This window comes from Triturus cristatus, chromosome 4_1, assembly GCF_964204655.1.
Source record: "Triturus cristatus chromosome 4_1, aTriCri1.1, whole genome shotgun sequence".
NCBI classification, from domain to species: Eukaryota; Metazoa; Chordata; class Amphibia; order Caudata; family Salamandridae; genus Triturus; species Triturus cristatus.
In genome coordinates, this window is record NC_140585.1 from 617,739,711 (window position 1) to 617,758,870 (window position 19,160).

The following is a 19,160-nucleotide window of genomic DNA, read 5'->3' on the forward strand; positions in this document are numbered from 1 at the left end:
ATCTAAGAGAGTGTGGTTATGGAGACTTGAGGGGCACTGTTAAAGGGTGGTAGTGAGGGAATCCATGGCAGAGGTGTTCATTGGGGGGCAATAACAAACATTAATGCACAAGGCACCACCAGTGCTAAGGCTGGCCCTGCCCTTGAGGCCAGTCTGCCTCACCCATAGGTACCTCCATTGGCCTTGTTTCAGAAGTAGAAGCTGCAACTCGCCAGGGATTGGCAATGCAGGATTTGCGCACACACCAAACTAAGTTCGCAAACTTCACAGTCTCTCTGCTTCATTCACAAGCACTTTTAACATGTGCTGCCTGCTGTGGGGCCACTAGAATTAATTATGCAGCAAAGGAGGACAAAATTATGCCAGTGTTGACTAAATTATGCATTAAAAAACACGGCTGCAGCGTAGTGCAGTATATTTTCTGATATTTTATTATTTTGACATGTGTACACGTGCTAACAATCTCTGGAAAGATTTTGCCTTATTAGTACCAGTGTAACATACAAATGCAGCAGCCAGAAAGGTGATCAGTCAACCTTTGCAATAAACCATCCACTCCGCAGTAACACCGGTCACATTTTATTTATTAACTTTTGATACATTTGAGCTATAAACTATTTATTAGCCTAAATGGTCAGATCATGCAGCAGATTTTGCATTATGAGGAAAATATGGCAGAAGTCATAATTATATAGTAAATATTTGCAAACTAGGATAGTTTGCCATTCATGCTTGAACTGCTGTTGTGGAAAAAGGGAGAAGTGCTGATGACAGAAACACCATGGCTCGGCGACAAATGGCTTGTGCTTCCAAATTTTATCGTATTTGGGACATTCTGTGATTAGAAGCATATCCCACTTTGTGAATGTATTTTAATGTCAATAACTCATTATAACCTTAAATAATCATGTGTATCCATTGATTGATTAAACTGGCCAGTGAAATACCAAACAAATACTAAAAATTGGGATGTTTGCGCATTCTGGCCACACCTCTGAACAAGGACAGTGAGGAATAGAGAAGGACAGAGAAGACCGTGAGGTGCAGAGGAGAAGGTAGGTGAGGGACAGAGGAGAAGGGCAGTGAGGGACAGAGGAGAAGGTCAGTGAGGGACAGAGGAGGGTGAAGGTCAGTGAGGGACAGAGGAGGGTGAAGGTCAGTGAGGGACAGAGGAGGGTGAAGGTCAGTGAGGGACAGAGGAGGGTGAAGGTCAGTGAGGGACAGAGGAGGGTGAAGGTCAGTGAGGGACAGAGGAGGGTGAAGGTCAGTGAGGGACAGAGGAGGGTGAGGGACAGAGGAGGGTGAAGGTCAGTGAGGGACAGAGGAGGGTGAAGGTCAGTGAGGGACAGAGGAGGGTGAAGGTCAGTGAGGGACAGAGGAGGGTGAAGGTCAGTGAGGGACAGAGGAGGGTGAAGGTCAGTGAGGGACAGAGGAGGGTGAAGGTCAGTGAGGGACAGAGGAGGGTGAAGGTCAGTGAGGGACAGAGGAGGGTGAAGGTCAGTGAGGGACAGAGGAGGGTGAGGGTCAGTGAGGGACAGAGGAGGGTGAGGGACAGAGGAGGGTGAGGGTCAGTGAGGGACAGAGGAGGGTGAGGGACAGAGGAGGGTGAAGGACAGTGAGGGACAGAGGAGGGTGAAGGACAGTGAGGGACAGAGGAGAGGGACAGAGGAGAAGGACAGTGAGGGACAGAGGAGAAGGACAGTGAGGGACAGAGGAGAAGGACAGTGAGGGACAGAGGAGAAGGACAGTGAGGGACAGAGGAGAAGGACAGTGAGGGACAGAGGAGAAGGACAGTGAGGGACAGAGGAGAAGGACAGTGAGGGACAGAGGAGACACAGGACAGTGAGGGACAGAGGAGACAGGACAGTGAGGGACAGAGGAGAAGGACAGTGAGGGACAGAGGAGAAGGACAGTGAGGGACAGAGGAGAAGGACAGTGAGGGACAGAGGAGAAGGACAGTGAGGGACAGAGGAGAAGGACAGTGAGGGACAGAGGAGAAGGATGACAGGGACAGAGAACAAGGACAGGGAGGGACAGAAAGGAACAGTGAGGGACAGAGGAGGGAGAAGAGAGACCGTGAGGGACAGAGGAGAGAGAAGAGAGACAGAGGAGAGAAGAGACAGTGAGGAACAGAGGAGACGCAAGACAGTGAGAGACAGAGGAGACGCAGGACAGTGAGGGACAGAGGAGACGCAGGACAGTGAGGGACAGAGGAGACGCAGGACAGTGAGGGACAGAGGAGACACAGGACAGTGAGGGACAGAGGAGACACAGGACAGTGAGGGACAGAGGAGACACAGGACAGTGAGGGACAGAGGAGACAGGACAGTGAGGGACAGAGGAGAAGGTTGACAGGGACAGAGAACAAGGACAGGGAGGGACAGAGAAGAACAGTGAGGGACAGAGGAGGGAGAAGAGAGACCGTGAGGGACAGAGGAGAGAGAAGAGAGACAGAGGAGAGAAGAGACAGTGAGGAACAGAGGAGACGCAAGACAGTGAGGGACAGAGGAGACGCAGGACAGTGAGGGACAGAGGAGACACAGGACAGTGAGGGACAGAGGAGACACAGGACAGTGAGGGACAGAGGAGACAGGACAGTGAGGGACAGAGGAGACAGGACAGTGAGGGACAGAGGAGGGAGAAGACAGCCTGAGGCGCACACAAAAAAACGTGACACGAGGGAAAAATAACGGAAACAGGGTGCAGGGGGTACAGTGCGCAAGCTTCTAAATCCCATGAAGAATTACCAATCACCTGTTTATTTCATACTTAGGGGCAGATTCCGATTTGGGTCGGAAAGCACTCCGACCGAGTCAGATCCGGAGTGTTTTCCGACCGTGCCGGACCCCTACAGTCCGGCCGAGCGAGTACAATGCGCATGTATGCTGTCGGACTCGTTTCGGTCGGACTCCCATAGAAGTCAATGGGAGCCGGTCGTACAACGCGTACATGGGGTCCCATTGACTGAATGGTTACGTCTAACAAGTGCGCCCCCCTACTGTGGGTACGCATCAGTGCCATCCGCACCGTACATGCCTGTGTTGGGGAGACCCAAAGGTCTCCCCCTGTGTCCGAGTCGTAGGTCTGCGGGTGTTAGGGGGGTCCGACGCGGACTGCCGAAGTCCGAATCCGGGAGCTTTTGCGAGCCAAACACGCCGGCTCGCAGAGGCTGTCCGACGCGTGCATCGTACTGGCTCAGTTATAAATTGCATCCATTGCACGCCATGGTTAGCTTCCGACTAAGACGTACAGAGCGGTTCAGACCCGGAAACGACTCGGTCGGTGAATTTCATGTAGCTCGCATCGTACAGCTGTACGATTCAGCCAGAAAACACACGTACGGCTCATAGTTTTTCCAGCCGGATCGCGTTCGGTGCCCTTCCGCCCGGAACGGAATCGGCCCCCTTAGTATTAAATGAAAGTGCAGCGACATGCAAGGGAACCCCGCCAAAAGGGCTGCTAAAGTACTCCTCCCGTAAGACTGGTAGAACAGTCATACTAACATTGTAGTATTTAATAACGGATTCCTTAAACATGCAGGTGCTCATATTGTAATTAACTCAGTTAGAGAGAATACTACAGCAAAAAAAAAAGTTTCAACGCAAGTTACAAGGTGAGGGTGGCGGGGTTCCGCTTGCACTGAACGAACCTCCGGTGAGGAGGGGGGGAGGGGGTCTGCGCTTGGAAGATCCTCGGACACAGACTGACATCGGCTCATTCTTTTGGTGTACCGAAACCTCCACGTGGGTGCCTTCACATAGCGCCAAGAGGCAGGTCTGGTGAACAGCGCCCACAGTATGTCGAGCTCCACAGCACGCATTTGTTAAGCACTCACGAGTGTGGCGCCCAACAAAAAAAAAAAATGCACACAATAGATATAGCTAAAACATTGGATTAGAGTGCAAATATGATGGTTTCTTGTGAATTACTGAATGAGCCCAAAACTAACAAAAATGTTTTATTATACCAAACTTCAACAGAATACACGTTGCTGTACCCTACTGCCGATATTTCGCTGACAAAATAGGCTTCCAATTGGTTTAAATTAGAAATTCGCTGGAAATAATTATGACCCTTAAATTGTATGACGTTATTCGTGTGAACTGAATAAATAGACCGACAGATATTGTGTAATATCATCCTATACTTCAGTCAAGCGATTCAGGACAGAGTAGATTGGAATCTTCAACATACATTTTCATCAGTTCGTTTGAAAATGTGTTTGGCTGCCTTAGGTAAACAGAAAGGAAAGGTACATACGTGTGAATTTAAGACTATATAATTTCAGATAAAAACACCCTTTAGTTTATTTTAAAAAACACACCTTACATTGGAGAGATTTTTAAGGCTGTTCTCTGCAGGGCGCTTGAATAGGAAAAATCGGGCTGTTTGCATTTCACAAATGGATAGTTGCTTAAACAGTAGATAGTTGATTAAACAATGGCAAAGGACTGCAGAATGGTTTCCGTATGTCGTTAACATGGTGAAACTCACATGTCACACTTTCGTACAATAAAATCAAACAAGCATGCAATACATGTGGGCGGCGTAGATACATAAAATATTTCCAGTTTTAAAAGTTATACAGAAATATGCAGGTCTGATGAATGTGATTAATTTGACAAGCAATATCTGCAGGTCATGTTCAGCATTCTAGATAGTTCCCTTAACATGGGTATTTCTCATTAAACTTACTGAACACAATGTCATGATTTGGTACTAACCTGTGATGTGGTGCGTGCAAGTACGTGTAAACATGTGTAAGTGTATATGTGTGTACACATATATGATGGAATCTGAAAGATCCGTTCGTAGAGTGAGCGGAGGGCGGCGAGAGGACACTAAAACCTGTTTCTAATAACTTCCCTTGGCTTTGAGCTGCGACTAGTCTGCGGTATTCGTAGGTGATTCCACCGCAGGGCAGGAACAGCGCACTAGGTCAGGCGCCCTTCCCACGAGAACGGAATATGGCAAAAGTCCATTGAAGCAAGAATGCGGCGTCGCACCGGAGCTCAGACAGGTGCGATAGCTCAGTAAGTCAAGTGGATTCGAATCCTGGGCAGGCCTTTCGTCCTTCGGGAGTCGTTTAAAAGAGTACCATTGAAGTGGGGCATTGTACGGGTTGTTTTACAGTGCTATGAACCGGCAGAGATGCGACAGCAAGCGCTAGAATGAAATCGGAGCATTGAGAGGTCTGTAAATTCATTGTCATGACAGACCAGCCTGGCACAGCTGGCACTCTGGTGGTATATATGGCCCGGGCACAGAGCACAAGGCTGTGCTCTGCTGGTATGATCCAGTCCTTAGCAGATCTCTCTGCGAAAAATAGGCACAGAAGGGGTCACACTAGGAGTCCGGCATTAAAGATAATAAAGCAAGTAGCGAGAAATTACATCCATGACATCTAGGATACCGGAGCGCGGTTGACCTTAACATACAGAACTCGCAGGCCCTGAAACGCGAGGACTCGGATTTTTTTATGGGGGGGGGGGGGGGGGTGCGCATGGCTAGGGACATCTTATTTCCCAGGAAGAGTTTATACATTCCCATACTAAAACAAGCATTGATCTCTTAGGCTTTATGGGGCCATGTGTTTGATTAGAAACACATGGCCCCATAAAGATAATAAAGTGCTTTGCGACAGCAGCAAAGCAGGCGACCCAGTCCGGATCAGAGGTGAAAAAGCCTCATTTCCAATGGCAGGCCACCGATTAGCATAAACTGTGACAGCCAATGGAAATGAGTGGCGGGGCTTCAAGCTCTCTTCTCAAACTCCTTGTGGACAATAAATCTCGTAAAGGCGAGCAGCACTGCAACGCCACGCGAGACCTAAAAATACTGACATTTTAGATATACATTATGGTTACTATCCCTCCATGCTCAACTCTCTTGCTCTTAACTTTACAACCATGGGTGGACATACATATAGTCTGAAGTTGCCAAGTGTGAATGCAGTCCATGGTATAGCCGAACAAATGGTCTCCCAATCAAAGCAAAAAAGCAATTACCCCACCCACCCCCTAGGCAGCATGTTCCGGTGAGTCCCCTTTTAGCCTCCCATTGAACAAAATCGAAGTCAGAAATAATGAATGCTGTTTTTTTTTGCCTCCACATCTTTTAAGTCAGAACCTAGGTGGCAAGACCCAGGTGAGTTTGCTATAGAGGCTAAATATGGATTTTTAGCTCGTTTTAACCCACAATAGCTTTTGCAGCATGGCCTGATTGGGCGCAAGTCCTTGAAAGTGTGGCTACAGTGGGGACAATCTATAACTAGCCGCATCTCTTGATCACCCTCCGACTATCCTCATGATTAGGCCATAATAAACATCTGCAAGCCGACTGACTGGGCCAACCAGAGGCTACCCCAGTACATGAAAAGATTCCTGCAGCCGGTCGGTGCCAGCTATAGCTCCAATCTACTTTCTGGGTCACAGCACGTTTCTCTCCTGCTAGCAAAAAAACATTTAGCAGCTCTCTACCCAATGTTTTTTCAATTCAGGTCATGCTTTAGGAGTTCAGTTGCTTCATTTTTGAGAAGGGAACGTTGGTCTCTGTTCTGGGTGTTGAGGGGGCAAGGCTCTTCAATGAGTGGTACTCTTTGTTCTCACTGATGTGTTTATTCACAGGATGGAGACTCTAAGATTCTTACAGTCTCCTTGTCAGGGCACATGATGGGGATACACAATTTTTCTTAATTTGGAATGTCCACAATATTCAAATATGTGTCACAATCTCACTATTCAGGATAGCTTGGAGAATCTATGCATTGCCAACACTACTTTGAAACGGCTGTCCATCTTAGAGGAGCGAACCTTTGAGGTCTTCTCAACAAACACCACCTCTACTACTCCCAACGTTACCCTTGGGGATTCCGCAGGGGTCCATTCTGAGCCCCCTGTTGAACATTTACTTACGCCCCGTGATGGATGTGAACGAAGAATCTGGTCTCGGTCTTCTCATATGCGGATGATTCGCAGATTGATTTCTCACTATCCAAGGCTCGTAGTAAAGACCCCTCCTCCTCAGGAAAGGTTTGTCTAGGGTCGCACTCTGGACAAACAAAAACGCCATCAAACTCAATGGCGATAAAACCGAAGTTCTGATCCTGGGAAATAACCCTGATCTTTGGGGAGTCAGCCACAGGCCCGCCATACTGGGGCCTCCGCCCGTGGATAAATGGAAAAAGCTCGGTTTCATTGACAAATATGTCTCCTTGGCACCACAGGTCTCCAAGCTCACCCCCTCCTGCTTTTCCATTCTGAAATGGCTTAAGAAAATACTTTGGCTGATCCACCCCAGATGCTCAGAGAACGGTGCTACAAGCCTTGGTCACATGCGGGTTGGATTATGGGAATGTCCTATATCTGGGTACTGACAAAGCAGTGTTTGCTGTGCCTAGGTTCCTCAGAGCTCTTAAGGGTGCTCCTTTTCTGTGCTGGGCCCGAAACTCAGAAACGCTCTTTCTCTTAGATCCTGCGAGTCACTGCTTCAGTTCCGTAAAAACTTTAATTTTTAATAGCCCTGATTAAATCCTCTTTTACACCCCCAACGCCCGCTACTGCCACGCAACAGCGCCGGGAAACCCTTAGGGGCAGCTGCGCGCTTTTCAAGCTCTTTATGATGTGTTCCTATTTTTGACGCAGAGGGAGACATGAGGCTATGCTTCTGGAGATTCACCTGGGTGACAAAGAACACAGATTTCACACCACATAGCAAGGTCAGGTAATCTTATTTGAATATGCCCCAAGATCCCATTTGAAACCTTGAATAAAATTACAAACCCAAATGGTAGAGGTGTACTTGTGGAAGGTAGACTTGGGAGGTTGGCGTTTAGGCTCCAACCGTACAGCAGATGTGATTTTATACCTCTATCCCCATTTAGCAACTGGGCCTGATGACCCTGCTTTTTACAGGGGAAGATTTCAATGGGGTCCTAGATGTGCACTTAAGACGGTTTCCATCATCCTGCCCAATTAACCTGCAAATTCAATAGCCAGGGCTTTTAGGGACTGGTTGGAACATTGATCCTAAGGGAATACCTGGCGTCACTAACACCCGACAGTACAAGACCATTCATGTTATCAGTTAAAATGGCCGTGTTTGCCTGGATTGCATTGTGTGCCATTATAACCTAATCCTGGAGCTTGGAATGGCAGAATATATAGGCTACACCATCTAGGGTCACAATCCATTACTGCCTCACATTTCTTAGGACAGGTAAGGCACCCAAACCGTATCAGACTTCAACGGAATGCCTTGAAAAACCCAGCTTTTTGCGACTCCATGAGGGAAATCTAAAGGGCACTGCTCTGAAGAAAACGAGGGCTCAACGAACTCCTGCCTCACCGTTTGAGAGGCCTTTAAAGTGACACTGCATGGCCACTATCTACAGACCTCAATAGGGATTAAGAAAATACTTGAGCAACACCTTAACACACTTGGGCGGCCATACGACCTTGGGGCGCAAGACTGCCACTACCCCTGTAAACATAACACCCTTGAATGACGCCAAAAAGCAGCATGTGGGTTTGGTCGATCAACAATGTTGCTCAGATCAATCTGTGTTCATGGCCACCCAGCATGCTGATGGGACAAATACAGTCTAGGCCAGAAGTAGATGGATAACATGGATAGGCGAGGGTCTATCCTGACTGGTCAGGGACTCCACTTGGACTCTTCAACGATCACAAGAAACCTTTAACATGTTCTTGAAATAATATAAGCAATTATACAGTAATTGGGATACGGGACCATAATCTGGAATTTCTTTCAATACCTAGGCTGTCACCCCAGCAGGACGATGAGTTAGGGCAATCGACTTCCTTACAGCAAGTTAGACACACCATATCTACTTTGATAAGGTGTATACTCTCGGGCGTGAAAGGCCTTCCTCTCAAATTTTAAGCCTTTCATGGATCAGTGGCACCTACGCTGGCGACTCTTTAATTAACCACGGGAGTGCAGGATTCTTTCACCCTCCCCCACAGACGAGAGTTGCTGGTCACCACTCTTAAGGCAGGGAAGTTCCCAGAAAAGCTATGCACTTATTGCCTCCTCTCCATACTAAATGTTGATTATAAAATACTTGGGAAACAGAACGTACTGAACAGCTTAAACTACACAAGCATAATGTCTTGATCGACAAACCTAAAAATGATTTATGAAGGCTTCTTGAGAAACAAATGCACGCCATTACCCCTTCACCAACGCACCCTTCTCCAAAACATGACTAGTGTTAGAATACATCAAAACAATTGACAAAACCTCAACTCTAAAATGTCTTCACATATGGTGCAGGTACTATTCGAAAGCATGCAGATAAAAGAAAAGAATTCCAATATAATAGGTCAATCCATACTGTACTTCAGTTATAAAATAGAATGGTTTTATGGTGCTACCATTCAAAGAGACCTCTTTATTGAAAACAAATACACATTTAACACAAAATTCCACAAGTGCCTGCGTCGCACCACTTATTTACTCGTCTTAGAAAGGAGCTTGGAATAATAAACATCTCAGCCACTATCAAAGCTGGTACCCTTCTGTAATCAAATGAGTAGTTTCTAAGACCTTCCCCAACCTCAAAATCACTAATGCACAACATGAACGACTGACCAGTAAGGAATCAAATGTTTTTAGTCACCCTGTTGGGGGTAAGGGAAAGAGATGGGGAGAAGTGGTAGAACAGCAGCAATACGGAAATACACTTTATGAACAAAGTCACAAGATAAACCATAGTTTCCACTTCAGATTTATTGGAAGGAAACGTAACAAATTTATCGGTAGGATTTCTGGTAGCGAGCACGAGCTCCGGGTCCACCAAATTTCTTCGACTCGCAACGTCGAGGATCTGCTACCAGTAGGGTCCGGTCGTACTGGATCAATATATCCTTGATTTCCTTCTTGGAAGCTTCATCAACATCTGGAATAGGAAGAGTATATAAAGACCACACAAAAAACAGTTATATCAAATAGACTGGTGGATCCCCGCAACACAGAGATAAGAAGCATATGGTGTCCTCTTCTAATAAGACCTCTCCTTCACCCCAGGCCATTTTTTCCCCTTGTACCCTTTCTGCGTCTTTGCTCCACCATTCCTCTCTCCTACCCTTGCCCTTCACTTACACCCCCTCGCTACAACAGTAACAATAAACAGCCTTTAAGTGCAGCTAGGGTGAGCAAACTCAATTTCATTACACTCTAATTCCCACTTACTACATACTTTTTCCATACACTAACTTGCAAAAACCTACCCTTGACACCTTTCAGGATATCTGAAATGTTGCAAAAAGACCAATCTCCACTATCTTTTTCCTTGTAACACTAGCTTTATTTTCACCACGATCTCTTCAGTAAGAAGACATAAAGAGACCAAAAGCCAGAAATCCAGTTTGAGAGGAAATGCGTTCGGACTAGGCAAAAAAACATCAATATTAAGAACGCTATAATTGTAGCGTAAAATAAGCCACAGGCTTACAATCATGTGGGGCAGTGAAATATGCAAGAGCAGAAACACCCGCATCCATTGGTGTCACCCATAAACAGCTGCCATGAGCTCACAGGCAAGACTACATGATCAGGCTGCACTCCCACCCCCAAAATACACCACATAAAATGTACACTGTTATAGAGACGAGAGGGAATGACTACTAACTGGAGATACTTCAATGCCATTGACACCGATTCAGTTGATTAATGCAAGTCTGCTACCCACATAACATCCCACTTCATAATTACAATCAAACTTGCAGTAAAGTAACAAGAAGCACTAGTGCATGCACTATATTAAAACAAATAAATTTAAATGGTTAACACACGTAAGAAACTATTTAAAACAAAAACAGTTAACACAAAGACTTACATTTCTGGTAGTAAGCCACAAGCGCCTTTGAAATAGACTGGCGAATAGCTGGAAGGCAAAATATAAAGTGTTTTTACAGAATAGCATAAAACGAGCCAATAAAATCAAAATAGCATGCTAAACCATAAAATATCAATAAATCAGTTAAAACTGCAAAAGGAGTCACCACCACCACTAAATGAATGGTAAAGACAGTAAAATGAGCGGAATGAGTGGGACATGTCTCTGCTCCTTAGCCATGATAAACTTTTAAGGGCAGTTACTTGACAATCTAATTGTTAAAATAATTATTCAGTGTCAACGTGTTGGGTTTCAACCAATTCAGCTTCATATAATCAAGAGACTGAGCATTCTCCAGTTAAATATGCAGAGCCAGAAATACTCGGTGTCTCAGGGTGCTTGTGGGGCTGGAGTTAGTTGTGTGTTGAAAGGATGAGTATTATAGAGCAAACTATTAAAGCCCTATAAAACGATCAGAGTTTGAATTGAGAAGATGGATCCTTAAACTGCAGCAATCATACTACATTCTCTACGGTATCTCTGCAACATTCATTTGTTCTAGATCAGATATCACCAACAGATCAATGACAAGATACCGAGGTCAAGTGTTTAGTTGCCTCCCAGTTCATGCTGCACCGTGCACCTAGATTTGCGAGGCTGCAAATATTACAGTGCAGGAGCTGCATGCAGACCACCTTTCTTAAACAAGCAGCACTGCTGCTTGAGAAAAGGCTTCAGATCAAAGCACTCTGAAATCCACGACCATTAAAATAAAAGTCTTCATGTCAATTTCATTAAAGCCAGCCACAATAAATTTGGAGAGTTGGCAAGCTACATCCAAAGATACATTTATAACAGTCAATATATTTAAGCCTTGATTGAAGTTTCTTACATTTCCTCATTTTGGTTCTCCTTCACCCTTCATAGTTCTCTTTTGCTTTGTTTTTGCCTACATTTTCTTTTCATTGCTCTTTTCCTTATTTCAGTCCAGCTAACTCATTCTCTGCTTCATTCCTTCTTTACAATTGTCTTTTCTTTTATTCCTGATTTCCTTGTGCACGGTGTTATTCATTTCCTGTCATTCATTCCTTCATTTGCTTTCCTTTCTCTTGCCATCTGTTACTTTTCTACTTGCTTTCTTTGCTCCTTTCCATCTTTTTTTCAACCTCCCTCCATTCCACACCACTATTTAATTCCATCCTCCCTCCTTTCAGTCTCCCTCTCTTCCAGCCTGCATGCTTCCCCTTTCCTCAAGAGTGCTTAACTTAAGAGCAATCTTAGTTTTTATTGTGCTATTCACATTTGCCTCAGAAGTGCACCTAGAGTATCCGGGCTCAGAAGTAGTCATTCAAATGAACACAGAAACAAAGTGTTATTATGGCTGGGATAACCAGGTTTACAATTCCCTTTTTACAAGAGAGAACAGTCTGTTAACTGACAAATACACATGCAAACTGCTCCAATAGGTTGCTAAATAGGAGGAGTGACGGGGAGGTTGATAAAAATGATATTTTCGAGAAATAATCATGGCCTTGAATATAGATTGCATTAAAGGTGTTTCCATGGTCCAAATTTGATTAAAGCTTAAAAGAACTAGTCAAATAACCGCAAAGCAGCAGACTAATCGGACAAGAGGAAACCATGTACACAGAATGCTTAGAGATTAGAAATATAAAAATATTTTCTAAATTTAATTTTAAAAAATAAAAAAATAAGACCTGAAAGACTGCACACTGAGGGATGATAACGCATTTTTTTTTTTTTTTTTTTAAACGGCCGGTGGAGGTCCACTGAAAGTGTCCGGCCAAGAATGAACAAAGCCATTTAAGACTAAATTGCCAGTCAATATCAGAAATGTAAAGAATGTCTAAACGATTTCAGTCAACAGTTAACTTAAACCCCAGTGAGACTTTGCTTCTCACAAGCAGTTCAGAAATATTAGTTAGCGGATAAAACTTGCCCTAGGAGACCCCCCCAGGCAAACATTGTTCCGAAAATGGTGCGTTTACCGTAAGGGGGGGTGGGGTGGGTCTATGGGCAGCATAGTAGCTTAGCCTTTAAGTATAATTACCCAATCCATGTATTAGACAGTAGTCCCCATGATAGTGTTCATTGATCTACAGTAGCTCTACTGAAAAGATTGGCCGCCTCCTCCAGATTGATCATGGGTTTAGCCTTCTGCAGACTAAGACTCCTAACTTTCAAAGGGCATCAGTTAATGAGACTTGACGATGATCCCTCATGCCAAGTGCTGGAGTCAGTCGATATATGGTTAATATCCCATGTGTCCCTTTCTAACCATGTATCAAATGAACATAAGATAAATTAATGTGTGGTGATTCAGTGCATCATTGAGCCCCTCGTGCATTGCAATTCAAGCACTTCATTGGAGGCAGGATAATACAAACCGTTTTAATCGCACGAGGTTAACAACTATTCTTCTGGGTGATTGTTCAGATTAACAAGTGGCCTTTTTTTAGATTTTGAATTGGACAGATGATTTAAGACCCCTTACAGTACATAATGACCAATTTAATTTATTACAAACTAATTCTTGGAATTAGCCGTTAACTTAATTTTCTTAAGAAACAAAAACAATTTGATTAAAATTTAAAATCTCAATAACTCAAGCAAGAGTAGAAAGTCAATATATTCCCCTCAAATGAGGTCAGTTAGAATAGTCTTGTTGAACTGATAATGTAAAAAAAAAAAAAAAAAAAAAAAAAAAGAGCGTGCCCATTAATGAAATTTTCATTTTGTGGTATAAAAGCAACAATTTACAAAGATTACTGCATGCCAACAGCAACGCAGAAATATAGTTATTTTGAATTTTTGGCTCGTGTAAATCAAAACTAAGGACATCCAGACTTTTATCTTGTAATAGGCAGTAAGAGGAACAACCACTCCCATGTTCCCTTCCTGCAATCACATAATTTGGACCACTGGGTTTGTCACAGAAGGTAGCGTGAAGTACGCCAGTGAATGGGATGATTGTGCAAAGAGGAGAAATAAAATTCTTGCACCCATCTGAATTGTGCTCTAATGATTGTGGGATATCAATTAAAAAACAAATTTACTGGTAACAGTGCTTAAATTAAAAATTGCTCTGTGTTTTACCAATGGATCCAGACTGGGGGGGTACTTATTCCATTAGATTTTTTAATTTTAAACAAGTCTCCATCCCTTGCTGGCCAAGGAACAGTCATAAGAGACAGAAGCATCATCATTAAACGCAAGGTCAAGAATTCAAGCTAGCAAACAACAAAATGAAAACCCGATTTTGCATCAGTTAAAATGATTGCCCAAATAGGGCCTTGGTAAATGAGGGCACTAAAATAAATACATCACTAGGTCATGTGGCCATCTAAAATGCACGAGGGTCATTATGATCCTGCCACCTTTGCAGGAATGTGAAAAAAAGGGAGAACATGTGTTGGACAGGCCACACGAAGGGCTTGCGCCCCCCCCGCATGACAGGGCCCAAGCCCCAGCCTCCCAGGCGCGACCCACGAGAATCACCCGCACCCCGTCTCCCGACGGAACTCCTGCCCTCGGACCTCCCTGTAGCACGGGCCCAAGCCACCACCGGCTCCCTCGGCCGGGTCAAGCCGCCATCTTGGGCCCTGCGCCACGAGGCCGCGTGGCCTCCCCCCGACCCTAACCCTGGGCCCGGCCGGCCCCGACATCCCGGCACCACCATCCACCCAGGAGGTGAGCGGATCACTTGGCAGATCAATGGGAGGACGAAGTGCCAAGGACTCTCCCCTGCCAGGTGACGATCGCCTCCAGCTCCCCCAGGCACCGGCTCCACCCCCCGCTGGGTGTCTGGACACCTTCATCCCGGACCCTCCGACCTCCAAGTGCGAGGGTCCGGACATCAAAGGGCACCTGCCCTATAACTGGAGCAGCTGCGGAGCAGGAAGGCAGTTGTATCCTGGAGTCGAGAGACACCGAGAGAACTCAGCCTTGACGGACTACTGGCGCTGCCGTAGCCCTATCTTGTGATCTATCGTCCTGCCTGCTGGCGCTGCCGCGGCCTTCTGCAACATTCATCCTCGTCGGGACCTGCTGGCGCTGCCGCGGCCCGTTGTAACGACCATCTTCACCGGGACCTGCTGGCGCTGCCGCGGACCGTACATCGACCATCTTCTCTGGGACCTGCTGGCGCTGCCGCGGCCCGTGTATCGACCATCTTCACTGGGACCTGCTGGCGCTGCCGCGGCCCGTACCAGCTAGACCACCTAAGCTCGAGGATTGTGAGCTACCCACCATACCACCTCAACTACCAGACTGGTAACCAGACTGTCCCGCTACCCCCTTTCCCATCTTGAGAGACTTGAATCGAGGGGACCCCTGAGTCCAGACCTCCTTGTACCTTTTCATCGTACCTTAAGAAGTGCTTATAAAGAACGCTAACTCATCTCCTTGTGTGGTATCTGTCTGTGGGGGGGGGGGAAGTTATTTGTCTGTACGATCGCTGGAGACGGCTCTCCCCGGAGACCTCTCCCCTTGTCCTCGGCCGACCCTCCCGGTCCGTCTAACATTGGTGGCCAGCGGCGCGATCCGAATCAACGCGTAATCGTACAGAGATTAGCTCACCCCACGACAAAACCACGATGTCAGCTAAAGATAGCGGTTCCACTGAAAAGTTCCAAATGGATAAGTTGGAAGAGTATAACCACCGCGAACTTAAACAATTCTGCATGGAACTAGGCATTGCTACCACCGGCCTGAGTACCAAAGAGGATTTGAAGCGCGCCCTTGAGTCGTGGGCAGAAACTGGGATCACCGGATCCTCCGACCAAAACAGTGTCGCACCAGAGGGGGAACGCCACGGCTCCCGAGGAGAGGGGAACGGGCCTCTCGCAGGAGGAGATCCAGGAAAGAGAAAGGACCAGATTACACGAGTTGGAAATGGCACGACTCAAGATGGACGGTGAACTAAAGTTAGCCGAGCAGAAACTAAATCTAGAGCATCTGCGGCTCCGAGAGGAGCGAGAAGAAAAACAGAGACAGAGAGAGCTTGAGGAAAAAAGAACAACACTCGAACACGAACGCAAACTGGCGGAAATAGAACTTCGGAAACAGAATAAAGAGACGGGGGTGCCTGAGCGACCGCACACCCCCGGGGCAACCGAGAAAAAAGTCCACATCCCCAAGGATGTTGTCCGAGAGTATGTCCGAGAGGACGACATACAGCAGTGGTTCAAAGCCTACGAGATCGCCATGACCTCCCACTGGATCGACCGGAGTGATTGGGGAGCTGGACTATGGGGGAGGTTCGTCAACGAAGGTCGTGATGCCCTGTTGCAGCTCCCAGATCACCAAATGTCGTCCTACGACCACATGAAGGCTGCCCTCCTCACCCGCTACGGCCTCACACCCGAGATGTACCGCCAGAGGTTCAGAGATTGCACCCGGATCCCGGGTACAACTTGGGTGGAGTACGTAAACTATTTCAGCAGAGCCTTCGAGGGGTGGATCAAGGGGAGCCATGTAACGACCTACGAACAACTCTTTAACCTCATGGTATGGGAACACCTGTCGAACAACTGCTTCGTCGAGCTCAGGCAGCACCTCCTCGACAGTAAATTGACCGACCCCCGGCAGCTCGCCGCTGAGGCTGACCGATGGGAGAGCACCCGAGTGGGCCGGAGAGGACCGCACGAGCAGAATCGAAGCAACCAAGGCCAGCACCGTCCTCGGGGAGGAGGGCGAGGGAGAGACACCATCCCGGCAACACCCGTGGCCAGCACCCCGCCCCCGGCCGGCCGGGGAAACCCCCCGATGCGTCCAGGGTTCCGAGCCAATGTCACCTGCCACCGATGCCAGCGAGTGGGCCATTACGCCAATGACCCGAGCTGCCCGCAGAACCAAACACCCAAGCCCCGCCAGGTAGCTGCCGCCGCCCTGGGGGAAGAACGACTGTCAGAGGAACAAGAAGAGTATGAGCCGGCCCAGCAAGAGTGGGAACCGGCCGCCATGGTTCTAGCGTGCCTAGGGGGAAAAGACATAGTCCCGCGGGCTCCCCTACCCGCCAACACCAGGAAATACGGTCAGTGGGTGACCATTAATGGGCATCGGGCCGAGGCCTTACGTGACACAGGCACCAGTGTGACGGCCGTCCGCTGTCACCTGGTGAAACCCGAGCAGATCCTGCCGAACATTCTCTGCCCCGTCCGCTCAGCTGACAATTCCGAAAGTCTGTGTCAAATGGCCTGCGTCCCCTTCGAATGGGGAGGGGTCTCCGGCCTGTTGAAAGTGACGGTCCGGGATGATGCCCCCGTGGACTGCCTCCTGGGGAATGACCTTGAGAGTTCCCAATGGGCCACCGTCGAGAGAAGAGAGCACCTGGGGATGCTGGGCCTCCCGGACTGGGCCTGCGTAACCACCCGGTCCAGGGCAGCCCGTGCCGCTCCCCGACCAGAAGAACCGGAATGGCCAGCACCTCCGCCCCCGGTCGCCCCAGTAGAAGACAACGATGAGGCCAACCCCCCGGAGCCAACGACCGAAGGGGACACGCACCTCCAGGACGTCCCCGGCCTGGCTCAGTGGCGTCAAGAAGGGGGGCCCAACCAAGAACAGTTCCGCCAGGAGCAAAAGACCTGCCCCTCCCTCGAGGGACTCCGCCAACAAGCCAGCGCCCAGAGCGCAGGGGACTTCACCGGAACTCACTGGGACTACTGGGAGAACGACCTGCTATACAGCGAACAGAGGATCGCAGAGCTAGGGGCCGGTCGAGTACTGGTGGTACCTCTCCGCTTCAGAAACTTCCTGCTCAATCTGGCCCACGATGTCCCCCTGGCTGGACACCTGGGACAAGACAAAACTTACAGTCGCCTAGTGACCCACTTTTTCTGGCCGAAGATGCGGAACGACGTCCTGAACCACTGCCGGTCCTGCCCCACGTGCCAGGCCAGCGGGAAGAGTGGCCGTAAGCTGAAGGCCCCTCTACAACCCTTCCCGGTGGTCACCACCCCGTTCGAGAGGGTAGGGATAGACATTGTGGGGCCCCTGGACCCCCGCACGGCACAAGGACATAGGTTCATCCTAGTATTGGTGGATCACGCCACCCGCTACCCCGAGGCGGTGCCTCTACGAACAGTAACAGCTCCGGTGGTTGGCCGGGCCCTGATGGGGATCTTCTCCCGGGTGGGCTTCCCCCGAGAAGTCGTCAGCGACCGAGGCACGAACTTCATCTCCAAATACATGAAGTCCCTCTCGCAACAGTGCGGGGTCACCTACCGATTCACGACCCCCTATCACCCCCAAGGGAACGAACTAGTGGAGCGATTCAACCGCACTCTCAAGGGGATGATTGGGGGGTTGGAAGAGCCCCTCCGTCGCCAGTGGGATGTACTACTCCCGTGCCTCCTCTTCGCCTACCGGGAAGTTCCTCAGAAGTCCCTCGGGTTTAGCCCCTTCGAACTCCTGTACGGGCACCCTGTGCGAGGGCCCCTCAGCCTAGTCAAAGAAGGTTGGGAGATGGCCCCCCTAAAGACCCCTCCAGACGTCTTCAAGTACCTCCTGGCCCTACGTAATCAGACCCGGCGCTTCAGGGAGATGGCCAAGGCGAACCTCGAGGCCAGCCAGGAAGACATGAAGAGATGGTATGATCACAATGCCTCCTCCGTCGAGTTCGAACCTGGACAACAAGTGTGGGTGATGTCCCCCACCGAACCATGTGCCTTGCAAGATAAGTGGACGGGGCCCTTCAAGGTGGTCGAGCGCAAAAGCCCCGTCACTTACCTCGTCGACATGGGGACCACCCGGAACCCCCTTCGGGTCCTCCACACCAACAGACTCAAACCACACTTTGTGCGCTCAGAACTCAGCCTCCTGATGGCTACAGACAGTGGGGCGGAAGAAGACTCCGAGCCTCTCCCTGATCTCCTGAGGACTCAGGAGAAAGACGGTTCCGTGGACGGGGTCCGGCTCTCCGATGCCCTCACCCCAGAGCAACGCCAGGGCTGCCGGGACCTCCTGCTGCGGTTCGCTTCACTGTTCTCCCTCACTCCCGGGGTCACCCCTTGGTGCCTGCACGACGTAGACACCGGGGACAGTCCCCCTGTCCGGCACCGGGCCTACCGCGTACCAGATCGGGTACGGGCCTGCATACAAGAGGAAGTGGCCAAAATGCTCACGATCGGGGTCAACGAGCCCTCGGACAGTCCCTGGGCCAGTCCAGTTGTATTGGTCCCCAAAGCCGCTGCCCCCGGCACCACACCGGAACTGAGATTCTGCGTCGACTACCGGGGCTTGAACGCTGTCACCCGGACCGACGCTCATCCTATCCCCA

General features: G+C 48.6%; 1 protein-coding gene across 1 annotated transcript in view; it reads right to left on the reverse strand.

Moving 5' to 3' along the window:
• Positions 1-9,735: 9,735 nt before the first annotated feature.
• The window catches only part of RPS16 (ribosomal protein S16), a 31,799-nt gene continuing 22,374 nt past the window's right edge, over positions 9,736-19,160 (reverse strand). The window contains exons 5-6 of the mRNA XM_085652985.1: positions 10,862-10,909; positions 9,736-9,922 (exon numbers count right to left, since the gene is read on the reverse strand). Of these exons, the coding sequence (XP_085509111.1) occupies positions 9,777-9,922; positions 10,862-10,909 (194 nt within the window). The 3' untranslated portion in view covers positions 9,736-9,776. The remainder of the gene's footprint in view (positions 9,923-10,861; positions 10,910-19,160) is intronic.